Genomic DNA, 18,830 nt, shown 5'->3' on the forward strand with positions numbered 1-18,830 from the left:
AGGCAGTACCTGTAAGAATGCACGTATACAAAATAATTTTTACAGATCAAGACTTAAAGAGGCAAAAGGAAAAAAAAAACAACTTCCATATGAAGCAGATTTTGAATGATACCAGTCTAACAGTTTATTTATTGCATACAAAAGGATTTCTTTTGACAATGGAATTTTATATGAAAAGTAATTTGATGCATACTGTTGAGAATCTTATCTTCAAAGTCAAAGATGCTGCAGAAAACTTAAGGCAATGCATCTAAGCATATAAAGCACAGTCAGTGGTGGAAATTTTCAAAATCAAAAGCCTATTCTTTTTCCTTCCCTTAAATTATGGTTAAGTCACAACTTTCTGCAACAGAAGTAGGCTGCAGCTTTATTAGCCCCTGCAATAGCACGTAAGATCAGAACACTGTGATTCCTGGCAAATACCTAAGTGTTCAACATCACATTACAATGTTATGCATACATTTAAAAGCAAGACAATATCAGTAGCAGTTATAAAACAAGTCAATTCATGGACCACTAAATTACCTCTAGTACCAGGCACCCAAATCAGGTGCATAAAAGATTTCCTAAGAAAAAAAAAATCCCCCAAACCTGTGCTTCTTTGTCCTGTAAGGAAGCCAAAATAGATTCTATGACCTACCCAGGGTCTCAATTATTCCAGAGGCCCTGTTTCTTTTGTCCCATGTCTCTCAAGTACCTTGTTGGAAACTTTTAAAAGTGAGTATCATCAGACTTCAAGTATCAGCGGCCAACCAACTTCCCTCCTTTTCAACAGTCACTAAAGAACAGAAAGTGTCCGTTCAGTCTGTCCCGTTACTTTTATTAATTTTTACCAATGCAGCTTCAACTTCATACTCACTTTCAGTTTCCTACAGCATGTTCAAGAAGCTTTAGCATAAAACCATGTCAGGTTTTGAAGCAGTCAAATCATGTGTTGCCTCTCTCCCATATCCCCCATCGTACAAGCACAAAGTGGTTTTAAGTTCAGTTTTAACAATGCAATTAAGCTTGACAATGTCCATTTATCACACATGCTGGAATAAAATTTCTCTCCACTTAAAGCCTCAGTGCCAGAGGTGTTAACTTTGTTGCCAGCAATAGACACTGCACTGGCAAATGCTACTCCTAACAGATAAAAATTAAAAAAAATACAAAAGGGAAGCAGCTTTAACCAGACAAAACCAGGCATCAAATTAGATAAGGTAATATTTATAAATGGATCACTTTTTTTAGTGTAAACATAACAGTTCATCCTCTAGGTTTACTGTAAACCATTTTACACTTAATCTGATTATGAAAGACAAAGACAAGAGAAACTGAAGGTATTTATTATTCAATCCACTTACAAAGCAGGTGGCTTAATGCAAGCTTATTGACATGTTCATAAATGATCCCCGAGGAACATCTTTTCCAAAGTGACAGTAATACTGTCTCAATGTTTTTGCACATTTGCATTTCGCAATGTTGAGCACATTTAAATAAACTATAATCTATTATATGTGAAAGAATGTTGATGAGAAACTTGAATCCTGATGTGGATTAAAACCTCCTCCAAAGGCGAAATGTTAGTACATTATAACTTAATTCTATATACTATATTATGCAGCAAATCTTAACTATAGAAAATATTTCAATCAGTGATGGACTGTTGGTAATTTATAAAGAGGGAATCTATGATCAAGGCAAAAACTAGGTAACCACATAATTTGTGTCTCAGTTTCTACAGAAATTTACAGGCTTTCAATCTACTAATGAAAAATAAAACAAGAGACAAATGGATTTAGCTAACTATTAACTTTAAAACTCGTAAAAATCCCAAGACAAGCCTGGAATCCTTAGAAGTTCTACGAATGCATGTATATCTGCCAAAAAAACCAAAACCCAAAAAAACCCCAACCCCCCCCAAAACACTAAAACAAAAAAAACCACCTCACCACCCTGCAGCTCTATGTCCTTATTGAATGGTTTTATATTAAAAAAAAACACATACCCCCCAAAATAACCAAAAAACCCCCTCAATGTGCGCAGATACTTTGACTTAAGTTAGCAGAGATTCTAAGCTCTTCTTCCATTTCCGTAATAATTCTTTCAATCTGCAAGTATCTACAATCCAGCTAACTGAAATCAACATTTAGTGTTCACTAGAGCTGTTTCACAGCAGCAAATATTTAAGTTAGAGATTCAAATTTCTAGACATAGGAAGAAAATGATAAATACAATCTGAACAGCAGTCTAAATGTTTAATATTGACATTCAAATATATCTGCATTGTGCTGAGATTTTAAAAACAAACACAAAAATTTGATCAGACAAGAAATCTGGTGATGAGTATGCTATATGTATCAGTCAAACTGAATATAGTTCATATTCTGTTCCCAGTATTAAGGATGTTATTTGACTCAAAACTGATATTGTAAATATACAGCAGCCATTTTTTCCTAATTAAGGAATGTCTCAATACATAATATTATCCTTTTCTAGATGATCTTTATACATTTAAACTAAAATATATGATCGATTAAATTAAGGAATCCGAGGTTAGTAATGAGTGAAATCATACTTTCAAAGCTCGATACTATGTAAAACAAACCAAAAAAAGAGACCACACAATTCTACTTACTAAAGCAGCTAATCTTGCCTGCAAGTTTGGGGTCACAAAGCCCATAATATGTGCAAACAAATGCAATACAAGGAACCATGCAAAAATACAGTAATGAATTAAAAGAAAAAATGTAAAACCTAAAAAGAAGTTTTATAAATACACTGAAACTCAACTGTCTTCTACATAAACTGTAGGTCTAGCATTAGTTGTACCATATAGCAGAGCCAGCACTCTAGGTTCAATGCTTCCAAATCTGCGCAGGTAAGTCATGCCATCTTTGGTTGACTGCAGTACCAGGAAGGATGAGGGAGCGAGAGGGAGGACAAGAGTTCTGGAAAGCGGTGTCAACTTTCACTAGGCAGTTGAGCCTCAATGTCCACTCTGCAAATGGGGCACTTCTTGTTAGTAATCAACCACTGATCTACACATACTTGGTGGAAAAGGTGCATACATGGAAGGCGCCTGTCATCAGAACAGAAAAACGTTAGTGTTAATAAAGCGTTTCCGTATCAACATACCCATTGGAAAAACAGTAATTTGGGTTTTGCTATTTGCTATTCATTTTGCATGTGCATGTTTTTCCACAAGTTTCACTAGCTTTTCCAGTTCAACCTGCATTTTGTCTAGTTCCAAGAAGAAATGGATATGGGCAACAAAGTCAAGCATCAGCTAGCTTCTGCGGTATTACACTGATTTAAACCTTTTATAGCTTCAGTAGCATTACTCCAGAAAAACTAAAATTGGCAGTCCTGATTAATTCAGGGCATCAGCTTGGGCTCATGTTATAAGACAGTCAGTCAACTTATGGAAGACCGTAAGAAAATAACCTACATTCTACCCAAAGACAATACAGACTGAACAATGTGTGTTTTCAGTTGCAACTTGTGTTATTTATTGGTTCAGTGACAGTCTCCTTAATTGTAACTGTTATCCTAAGGAGTATTGCAGAGTAGTGTACTATATTCAAGTATGGTCTTAAAGCCAGAACATTAACATTATATTCTGATATTCAGTGGTACTACTCACCTGACATCTTCACCTTCCTCCAATATAGACAAACAGATGGTACACTTTTCCTCTGTGTCTTCTTCTGTTCCTTCCTCCCCATCTTGTTTGCAGTGCAGTTTCCTCTGTGAGAACCAATCAGTTGTTACCTTATTAGTAGAGATGACATTATTGACAAACTGAGTAAAATCTGTTTTTAATACATATTCAACACATACTTCTTTGAAAACATTTCGTAATACTTATTCAAATGTATTTCAACCAAAATGAATTAAGAACTACCACTTGGAGCAAAATCACAGGACATTTCAGATTTATTTAACTATTGTTAATTACAAAAGTCTACTGGACTGTGAATGTATTGATTCAATATTGTTGCAACCAGTCCTTTTACTTGTTGTCTATGTATAAATATCTTCATTTTATTAATGAAGAGGCAAAAAAAAAAAAATTCCTTTCAAACCTAGTATCTTAAGTCACTATTTATCAAGTGTGAAAAAACACTGTGTAAATGTGGATGGGATTCTATATTATGGTATAGTAAACTCCAATTGAGAGACAACTTAAGTTGTCAAAATTCCATACCAGATTCAAAACTTCCTAGTGTCCCAGTCTTCCTAATGTGATCAGAGTAAAGGTAAAATGATACATACCAAGCAGGCAAGCATCATAAACAATTTATTGCAAATATAAAGTCTTTATTTGATGAGTTATCACTGAAGTCTGTTGACTATTTAGATATTACCAATAGTTGTTTCATTGCTCACAAGGCTATTCATAACTGCTGGACAAGTTATTAAACCATATCAAACCACTTTCGTTTATGACATCATATCACATTACAGTAGCTCTTTATCTAGGGACCACATTTTTTATTTTCTTTGTGAAAGAAGTGGCATTGTAAACTGTGCTTACAATCCTTTAAATTGCAAGATACATAAAACATGCACTCTTTAAAGCTGACATTTCTGCAGATTTAAGGTAAACATAAACATTATTACATTTTCAAAGAAATATTACAGACAGGCCACAATTTGAGAAATCCTCACCTTTTTGTATTTATGTGGATATGTGCATCTTTCTATAGTTCCCTGTGTTGCTCCGCGATTAACATTGCCTAATCGTTCCTCCAAGTGAATCAGCTCCTATAAAATTATCAAGGAATATACAGTGTAAGAACTGTTATTTCAACTAACTTGAGTAAATATTACTTTTATTCTAACTTATTGCAGAATGACAAACGCTCAATTCCCAACTTATTCAAATACAGGCAAAGCAAAAAAAGAGTATGTTGTGTAGGAAAAGTGATGGGTTTCTGTAGAAAAACCCACACAACACTGCCTGGTATTTTAAGTTATAGGGAAAAACTATTTTACTACTAAAAAAATTAGAAAATGTTTCTCAGCTAGGCATGGTTATCAGTATGTTCACACATATTTGTGTGACTAATGAAAATGCAATTAAAATGCACTACGTAAATATCTGCTTTCTAACAGTCATTAAGGCTTAGAAGAAAAAAAAGTTGCTTAAGTTGAAATACAATGACTGATTTCTTTTTCTCCAGCAATGAGTTTATTAGAACCATGAGATGTCACTGAAGATGTTTTCAGTAGACTGGTCATTAACTCTCTGCATCTGATACCTTTTATTTTCTCTGTTTTTTTTTTCTTCCCTCAGTTTCAATTCCTGCACTACATAACAAACAGGACAGCACTGTTTAAGTTGCCAAGTTTCACCCTCACTAGGAGGATCCTGGCACAGTTATTTAGAGACAACACTACCTTTTACCAACATATCATGTGAATACTACATCCTACTAACTGGGGTAGTGGGCAGAGCAAGATGTACTGTCAGTTAATAACCATCTAAGCCTACATTGTCCAGGGCACCTTTTATTGACTGACTTTTCTATATGCTTTTATCCCAGTTCATGATAGTGAGGTCATTCTATAAATAAAGGGTATTTTCTTTATGATTCTTTTACAACTATATATAGAACTAGCTCTACCATACGCCCTCCCCATATTCCCTCATGACACATTTTGACACATTATCTAGTTTTATTCTATTACAAACCTCAAAATTGCCCCTGAAAGGGCCTCTGAATGATGTTCCATCCAATCCTGATGAAATGTAACGGATGTGAGGGTAGCCCGCCATGTCTGGTACCTATTCAAACAGCAGACGTTAAGTTAAACCTATTCAGAACAGTTTCAGTATTTTACTGTTCACTTTGTAAAATTTAAGATCCTTTTGCTTTTACTGAATCACTTATTATTTATACTCCTCAGCTTGAGCATACAATCCCAACTGACGGCATAACACAACACCACTCTGAGCTCTCTAAACAGAACCAGAAGCAAAACAGAAGTGAGACTAGACCCTCTATTATAATCTCTCCACATCTGCATTACGTATTGCTTGGTCTCACTTCCCAGGTCTCGAAAATCTCAACCTACTTTGTATAAACCACCATAAGTATCTACCTATTTTTGTAAGCAAAACACCTAAAAGCTGCAAATGAAGTTACGAAAAGGACTTGCTATAGATTCTCAAATATAAGTTTTTAGTACTGCAGAAAAAACAAGGCTAATACTCGGTCTGGAAAAAACAGCCAATATCCTTATCTTATCCAAAACAACTCAACATCTTCAGACACTCTTCAAATTTAAAGGCAGATAAAAAAAGTAACACTCAAAACTCGCATCTAAAGTCACAGGCAACTCTACATACACTCTACATTCAAGCATCCACTGACTTCCTTGCACATTAAGGTACAGGCAGTGAACAAAATACCAGTGTCCAGTGATATACCCTACGGGCACTTCAAGCACCAGCACTTTTCATACAGGAAAGCAGAAAGGAAGTTAATATACCAAGGACCACCTTCACAGCAGGGCTTCTGTGTTCCATTTTTACCCCCGTGAGATGAGTGAATAATAGTATTACTTTTTGTTAGAAACATACCAGCAGCAATTTTTAATGAACAGGTGAAAAAAAACCCCAAATGATCAGCAAATTCAGTTTACTTATTCATGTAGTGTGCACTGATATGAGGACTGTAAGCATCAATTCATTTGGAAATAACGTTAAGTACTATCTTCCTTTCTGTGCTATCAGCTGGTAATGTCTCTGCTGCTGTATATGACAGCTCAAAATTCATCTCATAAGGCTGTCAACAAGTCAGACATCCCAGATATTATTCATGAAGTCAGGTATTCATGTGTGGCTTTTCTTATTTCCAGCAGACACTTCTAAGCTTAACATATATAAAGGTATAAAACTGAATTAATGCATTGTGAGAAAGCATAGGCCTAGACAAAGTTACTCACATAACATAAGAGATCAATAAGCTACCTTTCTATTTTTCACATCCAGTCTGGTAACTAAAAGCTGACAGCGATAGAAAAGATTTCTCTGCCCTAAATAATTTTTTTTTTTAAAAGAAAAACAGAATATGATTATTTTAAAGGACTTTACATGGTGCTTCCTAAATGATGACCATGTAGTGCCAATATAAGCCACAAATACAGCCACAATATTAGTATTAGATTTTTACAAACCACAGTAATAGAAACTGAAGATTTATCTTTCAGAGTATTTCCAGAATCCTAACACAGGGGGCGCCTCTCTCATAAGCAGCCTAAATATCTGTTGGTGTGGTACTAATGAGAGCTGGAGACGGGAAACAAGCAAGACAGGATGACTGCTGCAAACTCCAACAGTGTATCAATTTAAAGATCTAAGTTGTTATGCAATACGCAGAGTGTATTTACAGAGATTATATACTAATACATGAATTCAATATGACTGCAAATATAGTTTTATATCACAAGATACATATATTCACCTGCATACCTGAACATTTCATGTAAGTAACATCTTTTCACAACATAAACTGCAGCTGTAACAAAGGAATTTGGGAGAGTGCAATAAAAATATGAGAATTTGTAAAAACTACATTGTAAGAAATCTGGCTTCGATAATGGGTGATTTATGATCCATTCTGCATTTAAGCATGTAATTCTACTTTGTCTTCCAAGTACAGAAAACGCATTTAAAGAACTAAGTCACTCATCCACACTACGAACATCTTTGTTGTCCCAGGTTTTTACTAGGCATAGACCTGTTTGGCATCATTTGGAAGTTTCCATTGCCTGTTACTACATTGTGAATCGATCGCCTCCACTCAGAGGAAAGGAAACTCCTGACAAAACCTAACCTAAGTCTGTTTTTTTGATTCACCAGGATTTGAAAACAGCCTGTTGGAAAACAATGCATCTGATTGTGCAGATACTGCATCGTTACAGGAGCTGTAAAGTCACAGGTGTATTGCTGCAATGCAATAATTACAGTTCCAATTGCCTCAAAAGTCAGAGTTTAGCAACTGCAGTGATGTGCACCCAGATAGGTCTCCCATTTGGAACAAATTCTGCTGCTGAAGACTATCTATTTAAGAAACGTACTAAAATTAATTTTAACATTACAAAACCAACCAAGAATATCTCAGAGTACATACCACAACAAACTACTGAACTTAGACAACAAAAATATTGGGTGGAACAATACATTTTCATGCTAATAAAGGGGCCTTCATATTATCCTGACGGGGAATGGCATAACACCTCTACAAAATCATCTGAACATATGTACAGGCTCTTTTAAAATACTGTGAGAGCACAGCTTACATTTCTGGCCAAGTAAAACACTGTATTTTGAAAAAACATCTCTCTAAGAAAAAAAATAGCTTTTTTACGCCTGCAGAATAAGCAGTCTGCTAACATATCAACATTTTAACTAATTACCTTTGTGACTACAAACTGGAGGGGAGATGGGCAAGAGAGAACCATCAATAATGCCCAGCTAAGAATAGTCTAACTAAAATCCCTTTGACAGTTAGCATCAAGCTTCAAATGCAAAGAGAAGATTTCATCTCTCTTGAAACAGGTTCACACACAAATGGAAGTGTGTTTTCAGTAAGTTTTCATATTGACCATAAGAAAAAAGGAAAAGCTTAAAGCTAATGAAGAAACTAAAAAGTTAGAAGTAATGCCAGTCTGTACTAAGTGCTTGTATATGTTGTTTTGGATACAGTCAAATTATAATATATACTTTAAAGCAATATACTCTGGACCTGCAAATTCCAGTACAAGTTTGCCAAGAACTGTTTTGTTTCCTGTAGAACAAGTATCATCTGTTTCTGGTTTTGCACTTTCTGTTGACACTTCCCACTACCACAAAAATTTGCAGCAACTAAAAAATTCAAGGCTAAGTCTGAACCATTTACAACACAAACATTCTGAAACAGTTTTAAACAGCTAACCTGCAGGAAAGATTTTTCTTCCTTGCTACCTTCTTTCAAACAGTTTCCATCCTTCCAGTATCTTTTTGCCTGTCAGTTGCCACAGTCAGTGAAGAGATTCTTCCATTGTATGGTACTACTTATCTTGTCCATCCCAATCTTTTATTCAATGGTTCACATTAAGTATGATCTTCATACATATTGAAACAAATCCCAGCAATAAGCTTATCCAGTTAACTGCTTAGGTCCACATCGATACTCAAAAAGAAGTAAAGCTTAACAATTAATAAATTAATAAGCCAAATTCAAACACGGAAAAGTTGCAGTTTTCACAGAGGGACACTGTGCAAAGGAACAAGTAATGTGTGCGGTGTAGCTAAAACCCAACTGTATCTGTGTCTGAGGGGAACATAAAATGAGCACTCTTCAGAAGTCTATATTCCACAAAAAACTGAAGAACAGTAATTCATGTGTATATTAAGAAAAAAGTAGCATTACAAAAGTCCATTTTCTTATTTGAAAAATGCAGTTAAATTTGATGCAGCTAATCAAGGCTATTTTAAACCTAAAGTTCACCTTGAACTACTATAGCTACATTAAATTACAGCTTTAAGCTAAGTGTTCAGATATTTTACAGGAAGTTTGTTAGCTTTTTTTGTATGGAACAGTTGCATCTCTTAGAGCTGTGATACCTGTATGACTACACTGAGTGATATCATTCTGACCAGCACACATCTACCATAATGTACTGGGATCTACTGGCCTATACCTCCAAATCTCTCCCAATTTTTACAACTAAGTGTAAAGATGGCCTCAACCACTCTGAGTCATTTAGCAGTTAAAGGAACAAAACAGTAACGCTCTGAAATAGAAGAAAAAGGGGGGACAGCATACGAAAGCTGGATGTATAACACCTGAGAGAGGTTAAGTTACCATAAGTAACTCTTTTTGAAATTATGATCCAGTGATCTCTCTCTGACTGGCAAGCTGCAGTCCAGGTTCACAAATAAATTAAGGAGTCTTCTCAAGGCTTGCATCAACCCTTTAGAGTATTACACCACAGCTAGCAAACTCTGAAGTCCAGATAATTCTCCCCCCCCAGTGAAATTCACAATCTACAAGACACTATTCAAAAAGGCAGAAGAAGCTGGAGTCAAGAGACTGGAACAGCATATCCCAGGAAATTCTTTGATTAATGGGTAGCTGAAACAATTTGAGAGGTATGTAAGATAGCCTCCATTTTTTAAGATATATTTTATAAAACAGAAACTAACCCTCCCCAACTCCCAAAACCCACAAAAAACCACCCACCACCAAATCCCACTACTATGCATAATATGATCTGAAAACTGTACCTGTGACAGCTTTGTATGTTTTAAAAACAACAAATGAATAGAATACTCTATTGGTGGCAGGTTTGTTCCTTAAGTTTTAAATAGCCAAAAATCCCAGATCAGCTGTAGTTAGTTATTCACCTTAACAAGAGTAAAAGTACACTAAGTTAAAAGGCATAAAGTGAACACTGCTCACTTCAGGTCTATATTCCATTTAAAATTTAGTTACCAGTTTAGAGCTGAAGAATTCTGGTTTTGTTCTTTGATTATGAAGAGGAGATGGAAGGGGGGAGAAACAAGACCTTCTAATTTTAACCTTCCACCCCACCCTCCATTAAATGACAAAAAGGAACAAATCCAATTCAGAAAAAGAACCCTTCCTTTAACAGAACGGATTTAAAATATAAAGAACGGGGTTTTTTTTAAGTGTCCTAGTAACAAACTCATATTCAGAGCGAGTTCCTGTTTCAAAGCTGAACTAAATTACAATTTCTAAATGAACGTCTGCAGACTTCTGAAACTTTACAGCAAATAATAGATTATACTCAATTTTTCTAATCCCTTTTGTATTTTTTGAAGCCTGAAAAATGTTAGAAATATTCTAATCTTTGCAGTTACAAAAATTAAGTGATGTTACAGCTAAACATAGCATTCTGGTCATTCAGGTAAATGGGTTACATATGGAAAACATGAGACACAGGGGAGCTGGCAGTATAGAGAAGGGGACCCTTTCAGGGTGTCCTCAGGCCAAATTTAAAAACACTTTCTGGAAATTTCTTTTTGGACTTTTCCCCTTCCAGATTTCATTACAAACTAGGGTGCCTTTTCTTTCCTGAAGCAACAGAAGAAAAAGAATTCTGCTTGGATATGCGTTACAGCCATAAGTGTGGTTTGGCTAGTCAGAATTATGGCTGGTATATAGTTCATTATGAAAAAGTCACATTCCTTTTAACATCCATCTCAGCTTATTAAATTACAGAAATTCCCATCCTGTCCACACAGATGTGATAACTGGTGCTGGGCACTCTGAGTCAAAAAGCCTTTCATAAACAGTGCCAAAAGAGCAGCCTAAGTCACTCAGAGTAAACAGAAATTGAATTGACATCTAACAACATGCACTGGCATCAGAGAAGAACAGAGGAACACATAAAGCCTCTGTCTCCTCTGTCTTTCTCATCTGATGTTTCATTAGTTATGCCATGCATTGATCTTCAGTTGATTCTTCCTAAAAATGTTGTTCAAGTTTGCGGAATGGATATTTGTCCGGAATGGAATCAATCGTAAAAATCACTTTGACAGAAGATCTTTCCTCAGCACATCCATGGCATTAAAGCAGTAACGATGGGAACAAAAACTACTCTAAGCCAGGGTCACAATTAACAAAATAATTGTGTTAAATCAAGGAGGCAAGCAGCCTAATCCTTGTCTACACAGATATGAAGCAAGCTCTTTTTAACTGCTTTTGATCTAGGATTCCTCCTGAAGGAACATTTAAACAGGTGAAAGTTTCAACCAAGCTAATAGAAAAGGAGGTTTTGTTTCCCCCACCCTTTATTTGGACTGTCAAAGCTGCTGAACGCTAATTATCTCCCCCAACATATCCTTATCATTTTGTCCCCCTGAGGATTAAAACTGCAGTCTACATTCCAGCAGAATGCATTTCTAGTCTACTAGATGAAGATTAGGTTATCTGCATCCAAATAAAATCTGAAATTGATTTATGACAGTACTAGTGTCATTAAAGCCCAAATAATCCAATATGCCCTTTATGGTCTGGCAGTAGTTTGAAGGGGTGTGCTGGTTTTGGCTGGGATAGAGTTAATTTTCTTCATAGTAGCTACTGTGGGGCTATGTTTTGGATTTGTGCTGAAAACAGTGTTGATAATGCCGAGATGTTTTCATTACTGCTGAGCAGTGCTTACACAGAGTCAAGGCCTTTTCTGCTTCTCACCCCACCCCACCAGTGAGTAAGCTGGGGGTGCACAAGAAGTTGGGAGGAGACATAGCCAGGACAGCTGACCCCAGCTGACCAAAGGGATACTCCATACCATATGCAATCGTGCTGGGGGAAGAACAAAGAAGGGCGGACATCCAGAGTGATGGCATTTGTCTTCCCAAGTAACCGTTAGGCATGATGGAGCCCTGCTTTCCTGGAGATGGCTGAACACCTGCCTGCCCACGGGAAGTAGTGAATGAATTCCTTGTTTTGCATGTGTGGCTTTTGCTTTACCTATTAAACTGTCTTTATCTCAGCCCACAGGTTTTCTCACTTTTATTTTTTTTCTGATTCTCTCCCCCATCTCACCGTGAGGGAGATGAGCGAGCAGCTGCATGGTGCTTAGTTGCCGGCTGGAGTTAAACCACGACAAGGGGTTTTAGCACTCCAGAACAGATGGAAAAAATGCACATGGCCTATGGGGCAGCATGCTGTTTCAGAAAGTGGATTCAACACAATGAATTTTTTAGTCGAGCTACTGCATGAGTTACTTTAAAAGACCACACCCCCCCCAATAAAATGGAGAACACCAACATTTGATGACATCTGCATCAAGAATACAACTAATGAGCCTTGTAAATTGCTATTTAGTACCCTCTTACTTACTGAAAGAAGAAAGCACTCCTCATAACATTAACCACTTAGCAGAGGGACTCTAATCACAGTTCAGCCTCTCCTCCCCCACCCCTATTCCTAAAGTTACAATGAAAAAACCAAGGTGACAGCTGCAATTAATCCACTGCTCTTTAATAAAAACTAAAATGGCACTTTTGCTTAATATCCAGTTAAGTTTGTTAGATTAAAAACTTCACTGACTACTTGCTCTATATTCAAAATCAATTTTGCTGACAGATCTGCTGTACTCTCACATACACGCAAATGAAGAAAATTTTGGCTTTCATTATTGCCATAGGAGGGGTAGAATCATCAAAAGGCATTTGTAACACTTTGAACTCATTGTACATATATAACTTCTAGCACTGCTCTAACCTGTCTTTATGTTCTTCTAGGGCATGTAATCTGAATACACTTCAAATTAGTCAGAGACTCAGAACACAACTTCAAAGTCATAACACTGGATCTGATGACAGCAAGGTTCAAAAGAGATCCCAAACATTTGAGGAAGTACTGCTTACAGCAGTCTATACACTGTAAAACATGCTGTCAGTATAGTGTGTACAAAACCCTCAAAATACAAACAACTTCAATTCCATTTCATCCAGAGATTCATGAATTACTGTTATGAGGATTAGATATCCCTACAGAAACACATGCACAAGTTTCTGTAGAATTAAAGAACCCTATTTCATCTGACACTTTTATCAATTAGTAATAGCAGTTACTGAGCAGAAGGGCAAGACTCCCTGAAGTATTTTATCACACATTCAGGAAATACTTCTGAAGAGTCTCTATCACAGCTTTCTTCCATTCTATTGCTAAAAAGAAGATAAAGAGTGGGGTCCCAACTACTTGCTTGTGTAACATTTTCGTTATAGGAATACACCTATGGAAGTTAAGATACAGTTAAAAGTTTCTTATCACACTGTAATACAAGGATCAGCTGAACTCTGAAGTTTCTCGAAACTTCACAGCAATCATGGAAATAATTCCCATAATTGACTTATTAGCCCTGACAGAAAATGAGATAAAATAGGCACACGTTTAACTTGCTGCCTCCTAATGCAATTGCAGTTCCCTGAACTATTAGGAGGGCCCTTTCTCTTTGAGAATCTAAAGCAGCTGATGTGATCTGTTACAGTACAACACATGAAATGAATGTGAGAGAGGCGAGCCATTTTTCATCCACTTGAAAAAACACACCTAACTGAAGAAGAATGCAGAAAATCTTCATTTGAATAGATGATACACAGGAGATAAGGTTATGCAGTAAGAATCTTGTTGGCTACACTAAAATACCAAATTCTACAGACTGCTCTATAAAGTCTGTGGTAAGTATGCAAGCCGTGCACCAATGAATTACCAACCCTGATATATCAGGGGAAGTACTTAAGGATTATTATCATGTTTGCTAGTTAAATAGCAAGAAACAAGCAATGTTAAGACCAGACTATGAAGAGACAGCTATTACAGTATTGGTTGTAAATTTACAGTTCAATCCCTAGATGTCAATTCTGGCTACAAACAGAGGAATTTTGGATGGACAAAACTTGCAGGTTGCTTTTTAATTACAATTTTAGCATCCATTTACAGATGAGCCCACAATTTTGGTTAGATTATCTAGCTTCAAAAGGGTTAAATAATATGGGTTAGCCACACAAAATACCACATAGAAACACTAATACTCCATTAAATTAAATCTGTGTCTCTGAATTTTCATTAAACAAAATTAAGAATATTTTAAATAAACCTACAAATGTTCTTTCAAAAACAATACTCTATAAAAGTCAGAGAGTTATGCTAATTTTCCTTGGTTTTCTACTGTAGATTAAGAAAAAGTTATGTGTAACAAGGGACTAGATTACCCTCACACTTCCTGTTGTTTATAACACTTCATGCTACAACATTATATACTTTATCATACAGAATTAGGTTGATGAACACCAAATATATTTGAAAACAACCAGATCTCTAGATGGAATTCTGGCTGTGCTGTATACACACCTTGAAAATAAAGCACCAGTGCTAATCCTCATGCACTGGGTGGAAAACTGGTACCTCTAACAATCCAAAACTCATTAAAGAAGAATCTGAACTTTAAAAATCAGATGCAGAGGGTCAATGCATTGCAATGCAAGTGACAATTTAATTCAAATATGTTTCATTTTACAAGAGCTGAAGTTAGAAATGTTAGCGTCCTATACTGTTTTCTCTTATTAGACATGAGCCTGTTCTAGCTCCCTATCTGGGAGTAACACACAGAAACAATGGAGTATTTTCTTCTTCAGTTGAATCACTAACTTTTGCAGTGATGTATACATGTCCAATTAAATGCAGTAAACCTTAAAATAATCTCCCTGACAAACAAAATAATTACAATGACCAATGATCATAATTTTTCATAAGCTATCTCCTTACCATTAAAGGAAGAGCCCCTATTTGCAAGTGATGAAGTCGAGGAGGTGCATGGTAGTGGGCCAAGTGAGGATGCAAGGGCCCTGGAGGGTAAGTAGCTGCAGTCACACCAGCTTCAATTCCCAGTTCCCTGTCACATGAATGAAAGTACATTACAGTAAAGGTACATCTTGAATCCTAGATACAATTCCACTGCTTTGGAGAGCATACAACACAGCACAGCTACCATAACAGTTTTACATAAGAATTTTTTTTAAACTTACTTAAACTTTGCTAAAGAATCATCTTAATCCTGCCGTAACTAAAAGTTGTTTTTAAATCAGCTGTGAAGATTTAGTGTGATAAATCAGTAGTGACAGCTCCACATTTACTGTGTCCAGAAATATTACCAGTGTGGAGTCTTCTCTGTAGTTCATGCTGTGGGAACAGCAGCTGTCACGCATGCACCTCTTCCCTAATGGTCAAAAGTATCTTTTTTTTAATAATAAATATATTGTGGAACTTAAATGTAGCCTTCGTGAGTGGGCCTCATGCAATTTTAAATAAGTTCAAAGAGGAGAGACAATTAGTTTGTAACTCAAATCCAAACCTGTATTTTACAAAGAACGTGAATATAAGAATAGTCTTCAGTAATGTTTTACTTGCCTATTTTAAAATCAATTCTTGAAATAACTACCTAGAGTAACACTCAATTCCATTTTAAAAGCAATGCATAAAACCCCCTAGAAATATATTTAAGATACTGAGTATTCAAAGCAATATTTCAAAGCCATATCAACATCTACATATTTTAAACTACAGGTGCATGCAGCACTTTTAAAAATCACAGCCAGCATTGCCAGCACTGTGATCAGCAGCACATTACTGTCTTTTGACCCAAGTCCCATAAAATTAAAATAGTATCTGATTACTAACCAGGCAGATCTCTCTGGAGCTTGTCGAGGATGGGAAGACATTGTCTGAGGCACATGAATGTGATGCCCATGACCATAATTGGGATGCATTCTGTGAGGATGTGGAGGAGGCCGCTCATGAGCACGTCTGAACAATGTAAAACAGCCAACAGTTAATTTCACATACTTGTTAGTATCAAGAAAGCAACATCCATAATCAAAGCGTTACTGACTGAATTACTGGAATGCATTTAAAATGAAAAAATAAAACTCCCCATGCAGTATTTTAATTTCAATTTTAGATGTAAGTTAGAAAATAATTATAATATGGATTTCATATTGAAAGACAAAGCTAGCTTCAGCTATTGTGATCACCCTTCACTTGGCAGGTGTGACTACAGAAGGACTGACAAAATGTTTATTCCTACCTCAAACTGCAGGTAAGAAAGCAAAGGCCACATGACAGTCATGTTGAGATTCAGAGTCATTCACAGCTATGCTGCAGTTTATTTCTAGTAAAACTATACCAGCAAAAGTAACTAGGGGAAACTTAATACACTAATCAGAGGACATTTTCCTTGAAACATGTTTGCGTCATAGCTCAAGTAATAAGAGTACACAGTTTTTTCCATGCTAGCTGGTATAGAACTACAGTTTTGGAAAAAATCTTAAAAACAACCTGCTGGCTGACTTCTGTTACTTTACCACTTCCCAGTCACAGAAAGAAATGGATTGGGATTTTTCTTTGCATTGCTTTCAATGCATAAAGTTTGGTTTTTTTTTTTAATTCAACTGAGAAACTTGGATTTTGCCAAAAGCAATATCCTGTCTTCAGATTCAGTACCACCTTAAACTATCTGACAAAGTAGACTATACATTTTGTAAATTTACATGTGTAGAGAAGTAAAAAGTTACTTAACAGCACACTATTCTAACCACTGTGAATTGACACTTCTCCAGAGAAATCTGTCAAGCTTGTATAAATTATTTTAGAAGTATTAGTTTTCTGCAATGGTACAGACCAACATGGGAACAGACCTATCAGCAGAACCTACTCCTAGTTTCACCTCCCTTCAGTTTATCAAATAACTATGGGGAAAAATCTGGAAGTACATATTTAAAAAAACCCAAAACATAGCAAAACAACTTCCCTAGTTCCATAAAAATTGAATGTCATGTAGGCCCATTTCTCCTAAAATTAGTCTTAATTTAAAAGAAACACATTTGAAATTATTTCTATGAATGTAAAACTCCTAGGCTATCTCACAATCTTAGTATAAAGTGGGTGATCAGATTTAAAATAAACAGAAAATCCGTATGTTATACAAATACAGTGCACCCTCATACACTGCCTTTTGCACATTTTATGGCCTGTGGACACATATTTAGCTCATGGTCGCAAGAGCATTCCAGATGCCTTTAGAAGGCCTTGAACAGAATAAACAAGAAGACAGAAAAAGAAAGATCCCAATTAGAAAAACACAGGTGCGCATTCCACAATAAAGGGAACTTGGCACAAAGAACCTCAATTTGGCAGTTTATCTTGACCAATTAGACTGAGACAAGTTTTGCATGTTTTAGTTGATATAACCAATTATGTCCTATGTTTATGCGCGTGTACAGTGTTAGTATAACCAATTATATCTTATGTTTATACGCGTGTACAGTGTCGATATAACCAATCATATTTTATGCTTGTGTGTGTGTACAGTGACTTTGCAGAATATGTGACTGTAAGTATGTGTGTGTTTTAGCAATAAAGGGTCATCTGTAGTCTGCTTTCAAGATTACAGGTGTCCGTCTACTTCAATCTCCTCAATGGCCGATTCCAAGACCCTAAGCAAGTTATAGCTTGAGACATGACAGTGAGAAGAAGACTCTCAACCAGTCTCTACTTCCAATCCTGATAAAGTTCTATATTGTTAGACAGAAGGTACTCAAGCTAGACTATCCCATACACTATTTCTAGAAATGAAGGATGAAAAAACATCTTAAGAACACTTTGAGATGCTGGGACATGGAACGAAGGAACTGCAAGTCTGCTGGCGGTTGCAGTCTGTGTATTAAATAATAGAGCACATATACACAAGTTTCTGGTTGTCAGAGTATAATCTGATTTATATGAGGTTGGGCCAAGGCACCTACAATATTGATTTTGCATGTAATTTGTATGAGGATTAGAGGGGAAAAGAAAGACCAAGGGTGGAACAATTTCGTAAGATTACAAAACAAAACTACAGAGGATAAACCTCAATGAGCAAACTGACAGTCTGACCTGAGATTGGTGACTTCAGAGAGAATGTCAAGGAAGAACCTATTATCAACATTTGACTACAGTTTCTATACATACAAAGAAAATTCACTTGGCTAAGAAATGCCAATATTCACATTTCCAATCCCCAAACTACCAGAAAGTTTCCAGAACTGATAAGATAGCTACCACTATTATTTTTCCTTAAACTGCTATCTTGCTGTCGCACATTCACTGGCTTGAATGTTCCAAAATTAATTTTGGGGTATAGCTGCATAATCATGGGCATACACAAGCAGTATGCCTGTATGTTTAGGTTAGGGTGTTTAGAGGCTATGCTGTTTGCATAGCAAAGATAACAAAAGAACAGGTGTAGGTTCAGATAGATCAAAATTTTAATTACTGAGAAAGCAG

The 18,830-nt window shown here is 36.1% G+C and overlaps 1 protein-coding gene across 8 annotated transcripts in view; it reads right to left on the minus strand.

The window, feature by feature from the left end:
- Positions 1 to 1,312: 1,312 nt before the first annotated feature.
- RNF111 (ring finger protein 111) overlaps positions 1,313 to 18,830 on the minus strand; it is a 70,876-nt gene continuing 53,358 nt past the window's right edge. For 4 of the 8 annotated variants that reach the window (XM_069798113.1, XM_069798111.1, XM_069798114.1 and 1 more), the window contains 6 exons: positions 16,188 to 16,313; positions 15,276 to 15,402; positions 5,684 to 5,776; positions 4,657 to 4,752; positions 3,629 to 3,756; positions 1,313 to 3,064 (listed from right to left, as the gene is read on the minus strand). In XM_069798113.1, coding sequence (XP_069654214.1) covers positions 2,947 to 3,064; positions 3,629 to 3,756; positions 4,657 to 4,752; positions 5,684 to 5,776; positions 15,276 to 15,402; positions 16,188 to 16,313 — 688 coding nt within the window. In that variant the 3' untranslated portion in view covers positions 1,313 to 2,946. The remainder of the gene's footprint in view (positions 3,065 to 3,628; positions 3,757 to 4,656; positions 4,753 to 5,683; positions 5,777 to 15,275; positions 15,403 to 16,187; positions 16,314 to 18,830) is intronic. The other 4 variants (XM_069798109.1, XM_069798108.1, XM_069798112.1 and 1 more) reach the window with 3 other exon arrangements.

Source organism: Haliaeetus albicilla, chromosome 12, assembly GCF_947461875.1.
Source record: "Haliaeetus albicilla chromosome 12, bHalAlb1.1, whole genome shotgun sequence".
Taxonomy (NCBI): domain Eukaryota; kingdom Metazoa; phylum Chordata; class Aves; order Accipitriformes; family Accipitridae; genus Haliaeetus; species Haliaeetus albicilla.